This window comes from Schistocerca piceifrons, chromosome 2 (assembly GCF_021461385.2).
Source record: "Schistocerca piceifrons isolate TAMUIC-IGC-003096 chromosome 2, iqSchPice1.1, whole genome shotgun sequence".
Taxonomy (NCBI): domain Eukaryota; kingdom Metazoa; phylum Arthropoda; class Insecta; order Orthoptera; family Acrididae; genus Schistocerca; species Schistocerca piceifrons.
In genome coordinates this window covers 479,654,595-479,672,092 of record NC_060139.1, presented here as the reverse complement: position 1 = coordinate 479,672,092, position 17,498 = coordinate 479,654,595, and the positions used below count along the sequence as shown (strand labels likewise).

At 37.7% G+C, this 17,498-nt stretch overlaps 1 protein-coding gene across 3 annotated transcripts in view; it reads left to right on the top strand.

The window, feature by feature from the left end:
• LOC124776251 (integrator complex subunit 13) overlaps positions 1–17,498 on the top strand; it is a 311,412-nt gene that overhangs the window by 208,044 nt on the left and 85,870 nt on the right. The window contains exons 13-14 of one of the 3 annotated variants that reach the window (XM_047251121.1): positions 7,773–7,941; positions 12,150–12,406. The exons of 1 other annotated variant lie outside the window; for it this stretch is intronic. In XM_047251121.1, coding sequence (XP_047107077.1) covers positions 7,773–7,941; positions 12,150–12,209 — 229 coding nt within the window. In that variant the 3' untranslated portion in view covers positions 12,210–12,406. Of the gene's footprint in view, positions 1–7,772; positions 7,942–12,149; positions 12,407–17,498 lie in introns of those variants that run through there. One more of the 3 variants, XM_047251122.1, reaches the window with a different exon arrangement.

Sequence of the window (17,498 nt, the reverse complement as noted above, 5' to 3'; positions counted from 1 at the left end):
GCCAATCACATAGGAGGAAAAACATATACCATGCCTGATCTGCACATGAAGAGATGCACTCTCTCAAACCAAACTGGACCATCGAAACGATATGCTGGAAAAATGGGTCAGTGACCATGGTAGTTGTGACTTTGCATGTCATCAATGGAAAGTCCAACAGAGTTTGCTGCAAAGCTTCATCCAATCCAAACACAAGAGCCTCCTGATAGGCCCCACCAGTAGCTGCAATAGTGTATCAGCACTGGTGTGACGGATGGTGGAGCAGTAACGAATGTCATAACAATAGTTACTGAGAAAGTGGGATCACTGGTGCAGCTTGGAATGAGGACCAAATAAGAAAACCAATGACTTTCTGTTGATGATGAAGAGGAACCTAGCGCCACACAGAAAGATATGGAACTTTTTAACCCAGAAAGTAATACCTAATGCCTCCTTTTCCACCCGTGAATACTCACATTGCGCAATGCAAAGCATCTTTCATGTGTAAGTGCCAGACTGTTCAGTGCCACCTTGAGTTCTGATGGGACAGGATGGCACCAATGCCATATCAATGGGACAGGGTGGCACCAAACCATAGTGGGACACATCACAGGCCACAGTTAAACATTTCCTCAGCATAAAAGAAGCCAGACAGGGCTTGACTGACTGAAAAGTTTATTGACAGTCTGCAGACCAGATGAACTTAGCACCCTTCTGGCAAACCCAGTTAAGAGGCTGGCAGATATGCGCCACATTTGGAATGAACTGAGCATAATGTGAAATCTTACCCAAAAACGACTGAAACTCCAACAGGTTTCTGGGCACCAACAGACTGACAATGGCCTTGATGTGATTGTCTGTGGCAACAAGGTCACCTTTACTAAGTAAAATGACCCAAAAAAATGCATCTGGGGAGAACAAACTGTAATTCTCCAGCTTGCAATGAATCATTCTCCAGGAGATGTTGCAAAACCAGCTGAAGGTCCTGAAATGCTCCTCCCAAGCAGCGACCATGACCCAAATGTCATCAAGGTAACTGATGCAACAGGGAATGTCCTGAATCAATTGCTCCAAATACTGTAGTAAATACCAGTGCAGATGAAATTCCAAAAGGCAAATGATTGAAATTGTGCAGCTCAAAGAGTATGTTGATGACCAGTAAAGTCAGAGAAACTGTATCCAGTGGCTAGTGCAGGTAATCATTGCACAGATCAATGCAGGAAAAATATTTGCCCCTTCTCCCCTTGCAGCCCCATGACAACTTTGCCAACATCTTTGCCTGCCACAGAATGGGATATGAATTTGACACACATTGTGTGTTGACCGTCTGTTTAAAATTGGCTTGGCAGCATGTGGTGCTTGGGCTTCTGAATCACCACCAAATGAGTGACCCACTAACTCGACAAAATAGGAGAAACAATGCCCTGATTCTGCCATCACTGCATCTCAGCCTTAACCTTGTCAAACATGGAGAAGGGAATGGGGTGGTGATGACAAATGTTGGGTACTACCGATGCCATAAGAGAAACACATGCCTCAAAATTTTCTGCTCGGTCAAAGGTATTCTCAAACAGCAGGCTGTAGGACTCCAGTAAGGAGTCCAAATCATGAAAAGGAACAGATGAGAAACTAAATGCACGTTGTCAATGAGTGGGCAGCCAAAAAAGAATATGCGTCGAGCCCAAGGATATTTCGTGCCAACTATGAATTGACTACTAACAAGATAAGATATTATTCCACATTCTTGCAGTGCACAGAGATGGAGAAGTGCCCCTGCAAAGACTGGACTGTTTACTATAAGACACAACGTGACAGACTGCTATTGCAGCTCTGGGTAACCCAGGAGCCTGTACATATCTAAGATAACTAGGCTGACTGTTGTTCCTGTGTCTACTTGAAATTTGACCATACACTACCAATGTCAGAAAAATACACTGGGGCAACATGGGTATCATCAGAGATAGCCACAGAGTCCTGTCAAAAAACTTGTGTCTCCAATGACTGACTCATGTCATGTCAATATTTCCTGTCAATATTTGCAGACAATTGCCAAACAATCTATCTGTTGGTATATCCCACATACAACCATCATGTGTCAGCAGTCACAGTGAATATGCAACAAAATAAAATCTGGGCTTAAGTTTACGATGTGGGGATCGACCCATGAATCCAAACCACACAGGATACAAATCAACAAAAAAAGTTTCAACACAACAAAAAGAATAAAGTTCATAATCATATCAATAAGTTCAGTTACATGCAAAGAAGCATCTAGCCTCAATTAATCGTTGTACACTCACCTTGAGTACACACAGTCGCGATGACCAGGGTACCCAAAACAGAGCTAAGCTTGAGTCTGTCAACAACTCAAGATCCAATCAGATACAATATTACACTACTCAGGATAGATTCAATTGAACATAGTCATAAATAGCTTTGAATGATGACACAATCCAGTAGCTTGAGAACCAAAACCAGAGTATGAAAGCAGACATTTATACAACCTGTTACATTGTCTGTACTTGTAAATGTCTTCCAAGCTATTTGGTAATTGTCCATACAACTAACCTATGTACATAAAGATCTAAAAGATTCACTCACAAATGATAAAAAAATACATACCAATTTAAAGTTACATAATGTATTGTAATTGAAAAACCATGCATTTCTGCTGAATAACACTGTCTTTTAGCAGTCTTGGCTAACAATTCACAAATACCAGCCACAACACAGATCCAGTCGACAGATGCTTGAGTATGTTACCCAGCATCCACGATCTCTTGCAAGTTGACTGGTCCAGCAGGGTACAGCCACACAACAATGTGGGAAATGTATCTGCCGACATCTTTCAGCTTCCTCCTTACAGGTCTCATCACATGCTCCAATGCATAGGTAACTTCCTGTCTAGTATTCACATCAAATCCTGAAACATTGTTAGTGTACTAAATATGCTGTTCAATACCTTCTTTACATCACATGAAATATGTTCTCCTTAGTGACTTTTCAAACACAATTATATGGGATTTATGTCAGGTGCTATTAAAAGTGCTCGTGTATAAAACAATAATAAACAGAGTTAAATGCAATGAAAAAAAAAAAAGGATGAACTAACAAGGCGATACACACAGATATGTGATACTATTCCTAATTTTTGCAGTAAAAGTTATGAACATTGTTCCATCTCAAAATTGTAAAAGAATCTACTCATTTAGTCTCCTGGCATATACGCATCAAATTCTAAAGCACAAATCTATTACAGTACGTAATTATATACAGTATCATAGATTTATAACTCCAGTCAATAAATAAAACAAAACCTTAGGAATCATATGATCTTACATACTACATTCATGACAATGGAAAAAGAACAAACAAACAAAAATTAGATGCTTATGGTTCGTATCTATATGCTTTCAGTTCAGTGATATTACATAATCCAAACAACATCTTACATTTATGGTATATATGCATTAGGATGTAGATTTTCAAGAATTTTGAATGGCCCAATATAAATATCGAAAGATTTCTTTACCTCAGATGTCAACACTTTAGATTTCTCCTTGGCTTTCACCAACACAAAATGTCCTACCTCAAACTTAGATGCCTTTACCATCATGTCTCTGCTTTCTCCTATCCCCCAGCTTTTTCATCACCTACCTAACACATTCTTCCCTCTCTTGTGGTGACAGAATTTTACATAGTGGAAACAAAGCATTTTCAGAAATAAGGTTAACCAGTCTGCGATTAAACATGATTTAAAAGGGTGAAAAACTGTTGAGGAATGTTGTAAGCTGTTCATAATATCCTCAAAATCACTGACATAATCTATCCATCTGCTGTGGCTCTTACTAATATGTTCTAAACAGTCTTGCAATTTCTCTCATATATCCTGGAGCACCAAAGTTAGAATATTCTTTATTTATGCATGATCAACAAGATCTTTCCTAGCTTGTGATGTAAACTGAGAAATATTATCAGATAAAATTGTTTTAGGAATACCCACCTGATAAAAATATGTATCTTCAAACTTAGTAACGATTTCCTTACTGGTAGCTTTCTTAAGAGAAAAAAGCTTTGTGAACTTCAAAAATACATAAAATCACCACAAAACCATAACAAAATCCATTTTTTGACTTAGGTAAAGGTCCATAAACATCCACAGACATGAGATCTAGGTTAACATTAGGCAATTTGTTTTGCATTTGCCCTCTACTTGTTTGGTTACTTACCTTCACTCTTTGACATCTTCCACAGCTGGCAATCTTCTTCTTGACTCTTCTTCCTATCTTATAAAAATAAATGTTTTCCTGACTCTTTTGTGTGGATTTGGTTGATCCACAATGACCAAAACTCTCATGTGTATAAGTAATTCAAGTATAAATACACTGCCCTGGCCAACATAGTTTCCAATCCTCTGAGTCAGTCTTATGTCTCCTGAATAAAATACCCATGTGTACCTTATAATACTGTCCTGTCTACTCTCCTCATTTGTTACCCAATATGCTCTTATATACTACATTCATGGCAAACAAAATGCAGTTACATAGTCTTATAAATTTACAAACATAGAGAATATTTTCTTCTAGACTAGGTATCATTATGCAGCCTTGTTCATATGTCTTGTCCTCTATACTAAATGTTAACAGTGCTTGACATTTTACTTACTTGCTTTGCTTACCTGTAGCTCCTTTTATGTTTACATCTACAATGGGCATTTTCACTAAATTCTTAGTATATTTAATCTTGTCTCTGAATTGTTCAGATATACCACAAATTGGACTACCTGTATCAATCAAACAGTTCCCTTCCCACTGATCAATCTTAATCTTAATGTAAGAACATCGAAAATCTGAATCATCATCTCTGTTATTCGACACTTCATGTATGAGATCACTTTCAATTTCATCAAATGCAACATCTACACTGTTTCTGCAGGATTTTATCAACTTTGCTGGTAACATTGCATTACTTTGGTTACACATGTTGTCAAGTAAAATTGGAATAAACTGAATGGGTTCCATAGCACAACTAACATCAGTTATTACAGAAGGAACACAAAATATATTACTGTCAAAATTACATTTCACACTTCGGTGCTATTTCACTTCATTCCACCAACTTGGATTCAAATTTTGACTAACCACAGCTAAATTACTCCAGAATCCACATTTATCTATGTTATCATCAATTTGGTCCCAAACAAATTTCAAAATATTTTCACCTTTATTCTCTGGGTCACAGATAGCTCACTTTAATGTTTGGATCATTACTCTGTATGACATTAATGAAAAACTGCTTTGACTGGACTGGTATTCCATGACTCTCACTTAAATCATCACATACAACACTTACCTTACCTGTAATCGCAAATAACTCTGAAACTTTACTATTCTTAAACTCCACAAATACCTGATACTCATCATCATCATCCTTATTATCATCATATTCTTCCATATTAACTCATCAATAACATCAGTAACACCACAACTACATACATTTGCAATAAGCTACTACTAGTCTCGGGCTTACCAACCTCAGTCATTCCACAGCTCTCATTCACATCTAAATAAAAAATACCACCTAATTCAGATACCTGTGCAATATTATTAATACTGTTATTATTGTCTAATTGTAGGAGTAAATTGGGGGTCCTGTACTTTTTTGATGCGTTTCCTCATCCCCAACCTGTGGACCTTCATTCCTTCTATTGGAATGTCGTCTACTCTGGGGGCCTTGTTCTGACTTAGGTCTTTCAGTACTCTGTATAATTCTGCATATGGTGTCATATCTACCATCTCATCTTCATCTATGTTCTCTTCCATTTCTATAATACTGCCCTCAAGTATATCCCCCTTGTATAGACCCCTCATATACTGCTTCCACCTTTCAGTTTTCCCTTCTTTGCTTCAGACTGGTTATCTTTTCTCCAATGGTTTCTTTAATTTTCCTGTATGCAGTATCTATCTTTCTCCTAGTGATATATGCTTTTGTTAGACGTTTGTATTCCCTTCTGCCTGTTTCATTTACTGCATTTTTGTATTTTCTCCTTTCATCAGCTAAATTAATTTTCTTTTGTGTTACCCAAGAATTACTACCAGCCTTCATCTTTTTACCTACTTAATCCTCTGCTGTCTTCACTGTTTCATCTCTCAAAGCTATCCACATGTCCTCTACTGCATTCTTTCCCCCTGTTCTTATCAATTGTTCCCTAACACTCCCTCTGAAACTCTCAACAAACTCTGGTTCTTTCAGTTCATCCTGGTCCCAACTCCTTAATTTCCTACCTTTTTGCAATATTTTCAGTTTTAATCTACATTTCATTACCAGTAAATTGTGGTCAGAGTCCACATCTGCCCCTGGAAATATCTTACAATCTAAAATATGGTTCCAAAATCTCTGTGTTACCATTATATAATCTATCTGAAACTTGCTTATGTCTTCAGGTCACTTCCACATATACATCCTTCTTTCATGATTCTTAAACCAAGTGTTAGTGGCGATTAAATAATGCTCTGTGCAAAATTCTACCAGGCGGCTTCCTCTTTCATTCCTTTCCCCCAGTCCACATTCACTTAGTATTTTTCCTTCTCTTCCTTTTCCTACTACCAAATTCCAGTCCCCCAGGACTGTTTAATTTTTGTCTCCCTTAGCTATTTGAAAAATTTCTTTTATCATTTCTTCAATCTCTTTGTGACCTGCAGAGCAATTTGTCATATAAACTGGTACTATTGCTGTGTGTAGGCTTTGTGTCTATCTTGTGTACAATAATGCATTCACTATGCTGTTCACAGTAGCTTATCTGTTTTCCTATTTTCTTATTCAATATTAAACCAACTTCTGCATTACCCCTATTTGATTTCGTATTTGTAACCCTGTATTTACCTGACCAAAAGTCCTGTTTCTCCTGCCACCAAACTTCACTAATTCCCACTATATCCAACTTTAACCTATCCATTTCCCTTTTTAAATTTTCTAGCCTACATGCCCAATTAATGAATCTGCCATTCCGGACTGCAATCCATAGAACGCCAGTTTTCTTTCTCCTGATGCTGGCATCCTCATGAGTAGTTCCTGCCCAGAGATCCAAATTTTTGTTATGTAATGATTTTTTGAGAAATGAAACTTTATCGTTAATAGTATCCTGTTAAAAGCGAGTATTAGTATTATCAAGTACTGATTAGTTCATCACGGGCTAAGGGCACTTTTTAACCTATTTGTAACTTCTGGGACAAACCTTCTCAAAATTTTGATGAAATGCTGTGATGCGAAAAAATTAATTTTTAACATGTCAGATGAAAGTGTGTATCATTGCCCTTGCATACAAGTATTTTGAGTGGATATTTTATAAACCCTACACTGACCTTTTATGTAAGTTTAGAATGTGTTTGTGTGGTACATTTTGAAATTGTCTGTTTATGTATAAGAATTAGACTAGAAGATTTACAACTAACCACTTGAATCTCATTTTACCTGTAACTGTTTATGTCTGAATAAGATTGTAAAATTTATAATCATCTATATACATCCTCATGAAATGTTCACATAAAGGATCCATTGAACTCAAAAACAACTAAATAAGCATGGAGAGAGACTGCATCTTTTCCATAGGTAGTCAAGTTTTACTTCATTTTCCTCTGATGCAGGAAAGTGGCAATTTTTTGTTTGTTATTGAATGAAGTTTAATAGCATATTGCTTTACTCCTGTGATACAAGTTCAACACTGTTATTTTCAAGGTCATATGGGGAAACAGGAGTCCATGGGCAACTAATACTTCTTTCTGTCTATTGTACAGAATACACATTCACCTCTGTGGCTCCATTGTCCCAGCTAATTACACTGGACTGGCACTGCAGCTTGATTGGAGTGAGGTGGTGTATCAGTTGGAGAGCATTGTTCAAAAGCTTAGCACCCTCTCAGTCTTTTTTATGTGCCTGCTGACAGATCAACTCTTCAGCTTTACAGTGAGTTGTCTCCTTTATTCCTTCCATATTTATATTCCACCCAGAGCATTTCATTATGACATGAAAATTACTACAGAATTAAGTAAACAGGAGTATTTCAAGTAAATGTGCATGAAAAGTTCCTTGGTCTGCGTGTTTTCTGCAAATGTTGCAATAAACAACTGATTTTATAAACATATGTAAATTGCATTTGTTGTTTTGTTTGTGTAAAAACTTACTGAATTCTTTGGGTATTGCCATCTTCCAGATTTTATTAGTTTTTTCCACTATGAGGCCTGTTCAAAAAGTATCCAGCTCCTATTTATAAAATCAGTTGTTATTCAGATACAATTGTTTAACATTAGTTACCTTCAAAGTAGTCCCATTCAGCTTCCGTATATCTCTCCCAATGCTATTGCCATTGCTGGAAACATCATTGGAAAGCCTCTTCTGGTATGGTGTGTTGTTGCTCCTTTGTATTCTGCATAATGTCTTCCTCATTCTGAAATCTAGTCCCTTTCAGCGTCTCTTATCAGTTTAGGAAAAATCACAAAGAAACTCAGTGCTAGGTCAGGGGAACAGGGAGGCTGACAAACCATAGCCATAATGTATTTGTCAAAAAATGCTGAATTAATTGAGAATGATGAGCAGGTAAATTATCATCATGAAGCTGCCAACTGCCCACTGCCCACAAGTCTGACCATTTGCACCTTACTGCTTTGTGAAGATGACACAAAACCTCTTGGTAGTACTCCTTATTGACATTATTACCTTCTGGGAGTGTACTCATGATGAACTATGTCATTGCAGGCATCAGTGTGGACCTGCCTTGCTTTTTTTGTCTCAAGGATGATGGGGGCTTTCGTTGTGAGGACCGGAACTTTTTTTCTGGGTTGTACCCATAAACCCAGGACTCAGCACCAGTGATCTCTGTGTTAAGAAAGTTAGGATTACGGTTCACAGTATCCAGAATGTCCTGTGAGATCTCTGAACGAACTTGCTTCTGCTCAGTTGTTTGCAACTTTAACACAACCTTTTTGAGATCCTCTTGACGTCCAAATGTTCCATTAAAATGGAATGAATGGATGTAATACTAATTTTAACCACATCTGCAAGTTGTCTGATCATGATTGTTTCAGCTTGATGATCGTGAAACTTAAAATAAAATATGATGCAAAAACAATGCTCCAGGTTTTCTGTCTTATTATTTCCAGTCATGCAAAAAATCAGGCATGTTTACTATATATGCCTACAAATGTAGAGAGTGCCAACAACAAAAATTAAGATTGGATAGTTTTTGAACAGCCCTTGAAGATACAGTTTTGTTGTGTGTGCACACTAAATGTTAAAACAGAGTTACTTGCAGCTCACAGCTTTGAAGCTTATAGACAGAATAATACTGTGAGGCATCTTGTAGATAATTAGGCAGCTGTACTTAGAGTCAAAATACTGGTTTCAAGAAGCTTTGCATCAAATATTAACAGTATAAATCTTTTGTCACTCAAGTACTGCGTGATTATAATTAAACTCTCCCTATTTAATATGTTTTAACATGGAACATAATTACTGTACGAGTACCAAACTTGATATCTTTAATGTAAAGGACATGGAGAAGAAAAATAATGCAGAATCATTCAATTGAAACACTTTTAATCTGCTGCTACGGTACATCATACCATTACATACCAGTATCATTTCTGCTACAAAAAGGGCTCAATATGGCACCCATCAGTAAGCAGAAGAGTCTGAAAGTGGAGGATTGCATTTTGCACAGCAGAATGAAGCATGATGATAGGTATGCTGGCTAGCTACCTTCCTTGATATGTTATGCTTCATATCAGCACATGTGTGAATGTTCCTCTGGAAAACCATGTCCTTCAGGGAATGATATCAGGTGATCATGCCAGAAAACCATTTGGAAATTATCGGCTGATAATTCAATCATTTCCAAATGATTTTCAGAGAAGCAGATGAACATCACGAGTGATGTATGGTGGGGCCCCATCTTGCACGAAAACTGTTGAGTTCAATATGTCTCTCTCCTGTAGGGCAGGTATGACATGCTGGTGAAGCATATCACAGTAATGCCAGTCACACTGCATGTCTTTGGTCCTTAAGTGCTGACCTGTTCAAGAAAGAATGGGTCAATGATGAATGTAGCCATGAAGCCATACTATACGGTGACATGTTCACCATATAGAGGACTGGAGGTGAAGATCCCTACACTCAGCAATTCTGTGTGCTCACTTCACCCATCAGAGAAAAATGAGCTTCATCTGCCCATAGGATGGTCCAACTTCAGTCCTGTCAACTTCAGTCCTTGCAAGAAAGTGAAGAGTGAAGTGAGCACATCATTGTGCCTTTTGCGGGCAAGTGCTCTAGAGCACTTGCCCGTGATAGGCAAAGGTCCCGGGTTCGAGTCTTGGTCTGGCACACAGTTTTAATCTGCCAGGAAGTTTCATATCAGCACACACTCCACTGCAGAGTGAAAATCTCATTCTGGAAGTAATAATAATGATTATAAAACATCCAACATTCCATGTAACACCTCCACACCATTTTTTTCTTTCTTTTTTCCTTTTCTATAAATACTTACCCCCAAGCTATGCATAGCACAACACTAACACCTCTTCCTCTTTCTGAGCTCAACATCTCACCTATTATAGAGGGATGCTGACTCAGCTTTCAGGATAGCAAATGGGAAGTTGTGGTATAGAAAATGGTCCAGAGAGCACTGGTGAGTGTATGTGTGTGTGTGTGTGTGTGTGTGTGTGTGTGTGTGTGTGTGTGTGTGTGTGTAGTGAGGGAAGTGTTATGAAAAAATGTGTGTATAGTGTGTGCAGTGACTGATAAATATGAGTGAACAGTGTGGATTACATTATTTAATAAGTTATTTGTAAAAAAAGTATTGTATACCAGGAGCAAATCTAATGATTGTCTCTAAGGTCTGTAAATGTATGCGTGTACGAATTAGCTTATTTTAAATTGGTCTAAACTAGTAAATACTTTGGCATGTCCTATATCCTTGTAAAAAGAGATCTATGGATGAATAAAGCTACGACTAGTACTACATTGTGGAGATAAGTCTGAAGCCATTGTTTCACAAAACTTCGTATACCAATGGCTTCTAATTTGTCTAGCAAGATGTCATGTTGGACAGTTTCAAAAGCCTTCAAAAAGTCCACATTTATTCCTGTTGTATTGTTGTGTCTATGACATGGGAAGTAGCTGATTCTGTACTCAATCCTTTGCGAAAACCATGTTGGTTTACAGATAAGAGATTGAATTTTTTAATGGAATTTTTAATTCTATGTATCATTAGTGCCTCTATTATTTTTGAAAATACAGGTAACAAAGCTACTGGTCTATCAAACAATGGAAACTCCAGATAGCAATTTCAGCAATGTAGGAAGAGATAGATTGCTACTTACCATGAAGAAAATAGGTCAAGTTGCAAACAGGCATGATTAAAAGACACTCACATGTAACTTTCAGCCACAGCCTCCATCAGTAAACACACACACACACACACACACACACACACACACACACACACACACACACACACAACCTCCAACTCCAGCATTTCAGGGCAGAGATGCTGGAGTTGGCAGTCATGTGTGCTTGAGGTGTTCTTGATTTTTTTTTTTTTGTGTGTGTGTGTGTGTGTGTGTGTGTGTGTGTGTGTGTGTGTGTGTGTGTGTGTGTGTGAAGTGTGTGTGTGTGTTTCTCCCTTTGTGGATGAAGGCTGTGACCAAAAGTTATATGTGAATGTCTTTTAATCGTGCCTCTCTGCAACTTGGTTTCTCTTCTTCTTGGTAAGTAGCAATCAATCTCTTCTTACATTGTTGACAAAGTTACTGGTCTATTATTTCCCACTTCATATATATTGCCCTTTTTATACAGTGGTTTTATTTTTGAAAATTTTAATCTCTGGGGAAACACGCCATCTGATAACGATATATTTATGATATGTGAGAGTGGTTCTGTAATGACATTAGCACATTTTCTTAGGACTGAAACAGGTACTTCATCAATCCCTGAAGACAATTTATTTCTCATTGTAAATACACATTACTTGTAATTTAATTTTCAAATCCAGTAGCAAAGCCCATATGTCGCCTAAAAAAACCACAAAAATAGTTAATTCTGCAATAGCAATAAAAGAATCACACTATAATTCACATTGCTATATGCACTACCATTTTTGAAAAAATTTTCTGTTGCAGAGATGGAACTGGAGACGTAGCATCAGTAACATAGACGAAGAAGTTTTTTTCTTAAAGTAAATTAAATAAATTTTGAAGTCAGAGGCAGACCAGTTACTGCAGGGAACTTTTTAACAACTTAAATGTTGCTCATTCTTTTTTCTAAGTATGAGACTGAAGGATATTTTTTTTCTGAACAGATGTTGAGAGCAGTAAGCAAAGTGCCAAACAAATTTTTTGTAAAGTTGTTGTACAATTAAATTCTCAATCATAGACAATTTTTGTGATTGTAGAAGTTATTTGCATACAGTGTGACATTACCTTGCCTGAACCAGTTTCCAGTACTGTTTAAGTGTAGTTACAGAGTCACACTAAGTTTCTGAATAGCCCATAGCCTTTGAATGAGTGAAATAACCAGTAAGAGTGGCCATAAGAGAAGAAAAAGAGCTAATTAATGTACTTTGAATTACAGGTTCATCTCGGGCCTTTCAATTTTCTCAAATGTTTCTGTGAAAGTAGATGCCTATCACCCTGAATGTAATTTTTTAATGTACTGGCTTTCACAAAATCATCTCATGAGAGGAAACCATACCTGATCTCATGACTTTAGAATTAGGTTATCGAGTTACATGTTACTTTGATATTTGACACAGTATTGGAAATGATATGGTAGCATTAGTTTCATAGTTAAATTTGATTATATGCTGGCCATTTACTAAATAGTATTATACAACAGTAAAAAAACATTCCCTTTAATACCCGAAGCTCATGTTCTTTTCCATTTATAAAATATACTTATCTAGTTTATGTAGACATAAGAACAAATAAAACTGCTGATCTGTAGGTTGGAAGGTGTGTTATGAGATCCCTTAATTGTGTAGGTAGGTTAGAGAATTTAAAAAGAGACTTTTGTAGGATGGAGTAAGATATAATGGGAATTAATTAAATGGTTTGGCAAGAAGAAAAGAATCCTGGTCCAGTGATTACCAGCTTAACAACAAAAAATTCAGACAGGGATAATGTAGGATGGACAGCATGGTTAACACATCATTGAATCCAATATAGACCCAAAGCCATGATCCACCATCACGCACCATAGCACAAGTGTCTATGCCTACTAGCAATGTGGATGATGGCACAATTGAAGAAATGTGTGACAAGATAAAGAAATTATTAGTCATTATAGCACATTTCAAATTGGTTGAGACTTTTGACATTTGCCTCAATGGAGGGGATGTAAAGCCATTGGCCAAGTAACAACAATGGCAAGCTGATTTTCCCATGCTGCCTGCAGCAGTTGGTAAAGCATCTCTGTTGTCACATTGTGGATAAACAGCACCATGTCATGTCATGCATTATATGTGTATCTATATTCATCAGCTCTCACTGTAAAATGGTGTTTTCTGGTGTTGAAGTGTTCTGCAGCCATCAGGTAATGTGAACAACTGTTTTGTGTTGGCATTGCATTAATAATGTTTTGCAGCAAAATATACGTCTGAATTTGACTATAATAATAAATAACATACATACTACTCTGTTGTGATGGATAAAGCTTCTTAAATGCAGTGTAGGAAAGCAGATATTTTACTCTGGATAGAAAGAAATATTCCATTGGACAGAGTTGAACATAGCATGTATAAGGCAGAGTTCAGAGCTTATAGTGCTGTACAAGCCAAACACAGCATGCTGCCAGGTTGGTGAATTAGCTGACACTAAAGGGCACAGTTTAACGAGGCTTTCTTTGTATCATGCTCATTTAAATCTGGAAGAGAATATATGGGCCTAGTTGAAAAGTAATGTGGCAAGGAACAACAAGAAATAAATAATCATATGAAAAATACTCCCCCCCTTTGAATGCTATCATTTGCCAAACTCTTGTTTTGATATCTCAGACTGTTTATGAGACGTGAGGGATTACGAATATTTCATCCTAGGTTTTTCACTCATGCATGTGTCGCTCAGCACACGCTGGCAACTATGCTCCCCCCTCCACTCACTCCAGACTAAACTGTTAAAATTTGCAACTAATTTTAAATACACTATAAGGCAGAAAAAATTTAATTCTGATGGGTGACTGGAAGAGGAAAACAAGGAAAAGTGGTAGGAGAACATGGACTGATGGAAAGGAATGAAAGAGGAAGCTACTAGATAAATTTTGTGCATAGAACTCAGTTTAATCATGGTGATCATTTGGCTTAAGAATCATAAAAAAGGTTGTAGTAGACATGGCAGATACTTGGAGACACTGGAAGTTTCAGATAGATTACATAGTGGTAAGACAGAGAGTTCAAAACTAGATTTTAAACTGTAAAACTAAATTAAAGGCAGGTGAGGACTATGACTATAACGTATTGGTTATGAACAGAAGATTTAAACTGAAGAAATTGGTGGTGGGGAGGGGGGAGGGTAGGAAACTAAGGAGGTGACATGTTGATAAATACAAAGAACCAGAATTTGTTGTGAGTTTGAAAGGGGGAGCATTAGGCAGCAATCGACTGAAACTGGAGAAAAAAGTGCAATTGAAGACAAACTGGTAGCTTTGATAAATGAAATAATGAAGGCAACAGAAGATAAAATGGCAAAATGACAAGTCTCAGTAGACATCCTTGGACAACACATAAGATTTTTACTTTAATAGATAAAAGCAGAAACATGCAGGAAATGAAACACATAGAAGGGTATACAAGTATAAAAAGTGAACTAACAGAGAGTACAAAATGGTAAAACAGGAATGGATAGAGGAGAAAAGTAAAATTGTAGAAACATATATGCCTGTTAGAAACATAGATGTCACCTACAGGAAAATAAGACACATTTGAAGTAAAGAGAAGCACCAGTATTAGTACTGAGTGCTCAGCTGGCAAGCTAGTACTACAGAAATAATGGAAATCTGAAAAGTAGAAGGTGCGTATAAAAGTTCTGTGGCCAAACTAACTTGAAGATAATCTATCCTTACACTGCTATGAAAAACATAAGGATAAAAGTAACTTTAGCATGCTGTGTCACTGCCAAGTAACATTGCTCAACGAAAATTCGATCATCGGTAGGAAGAACTGCTGCAATGTAGTGCAGAAGGTCACTGAAGGAAATATGCACTAATACAAATAGAAGTGACACTTTTGTTCAAAGGCAATAATTACACTGAAGCCACCACAATTTGTTGTGGCCCCTTAGACATTACAAATTTGGGGCATGGTCATGGTCGTTAGTGCATATGGACATATTGCACCCCACATTTGAGTGGTGAGATTAAAGCAGAAGAACGGGCAGGCTACTCCATTCGTGGAATATCCTCTTGTTCCAAGAGACCTCCAGTTGCATTGTTCAAAGCAGTCACACATTGTGTTCCACAAAAATGAACTGAGGTAAATACACCCCTGAAAGACACATATTTCAATGTCACAATAACCTTGACAGATGAGTGTAGCATGTTCAAAGATTTTGAGATCAATGCACCCATGCAACATTATTCCTCCCCACTTTATAACATCTGAACCACTAAAACACACCATGTTTGATAATGTTCTGGGTGCATTATGTGTTACAAACTCTCACCATATGAGGTTACATCTGCAATTGTTATTCACACTGAAGAGCACCAACCACATTCCTTGTTGGTCCAGTTCCTATGCTCGTGGCACCATTGCATCGGTGCTAGCAGATGTGTCGGTGTCAATTGAACATAACATACTGGTCATCAAGCCAAGAGACCACTCCCATGCATTCACCATGCCATTGTGGATCTGTGATTGCATGTCTTACAGTCCTGTTACATGTAGCAGGTATCTGTTGAAGTAGATGATCATGGTACACCATTTCCTCTCTTTTACTGGGTGTTGTGTGATGTCCTTAGGTTAGTTAGGTTTAAGTAGTTCTCAGTTCTAGGGGACTGATGACCATAGATGTTAAGTCCCATAGTGCTCAGAGCCATTTGAACCTCTCTTTTAGGCAGCAGTGCCTGTGGTTCAGAATACTCCGCATGCATGTGAAACAATGGTGTGAGCAATACCTAGTTCCTGGGATACACTCGTTAGACTTTATCCCTCGTTCAGCGTCCTAATGACTATTCCCCATTTTAAGTCATCAAGACCTTGTCTCCAGGCCATGTTGTAATGTAAAACACCACTCTGGCGCACTGTAGCTACTTGCTGGTTGACACACAATATTTTTCCCGTTCCTTCAACTGCCTCTTGTTGTGGGGCCATTTGGCTCTATAGTTATACTGACCTCACACCATGATTTGTCTAGCGTACTGTGCAAGATTGGGAGACCTCTGGCAACATGCTTCTGCACTATCATTCATTTCCACAGAGTAAATGATATGCAACGTTACATTATCTAGCTCATCCTTAAATTTTGCTGAGCAGTGCATATAAGTTGCGTAGCTGCTTGGTTTCTTTCTCAATGTTCAGGCTTTTCTCAGGAAGTACTGCAGGTATTTTGATACTATTTTCATTCATAGAAAGACTGATTCAAGAGGGAGCTTTGTGAATATATTTTATAAATGTTTTGTGAAAACTGGCTGAAGTGTTGTTGTTGTGGTCCTCAGTCCTGAGACTGGTTTGATGCAGCTCCCCATGCTACTCTATCCTGTGCAAGCTTCTTCATCTCCCAGTACCTACTGCAACCTACATCCTTATGAATTTGTTTAGTGTATTCATCTCTTGGTCTCCCTCCACAATTTTTACTCTCCACGCTGCCCTCCAATACTAAATTGGTGATCCCTTGATGCTTCAGAGCATGTCCTACCAACCGATCCCTTCTTCTAGTCAAGTTGTGCCACAAACTTCTCTTCTCCCCAGTCCTATTCAATACCTCCTTATTAGTTATATGATCTACCCATCTAATCTTCAGCATTCTTCTGTAGCACCACATAATTTCGAAAGCTTCTATTCTCTTCTTGTCCAAACTAGTTATCGTCCATGTTTCACTTCCATACATGGCTACGTTCCATACAAATACTTTCAGAAACGCCTCCCTGACACTTAAATCTTTACTCGATGTTAACAAATTTCTCTTCTTCAGAAACGCTTTCCTTGCCATTGCCAGTCTACATTTTATATCCTCCCTACTTCGACCATCATCAGTTATTTTGCTCCCCAAATAGCAAAACTCCTTTACTACTCTAAGTGTCTCATTTCCTAATCTAATTCCCTCAGCATCACCTGACTTAATCTGACTGCATTCCATTATCCTCATTTTGCTTTTGTTGATGTTCAACTTATACCCTCCTTTCATGACACTGTCCATTCTGATCAACTGCTCTTACAAGTCCTTTGCTGTCTCTGACAGAATTACAATGTCATTGGTGAACCTCAAAGTTTTTATTTCTTCTCCATGGATTTTAATACCTACTCCGAATTTTTCTTT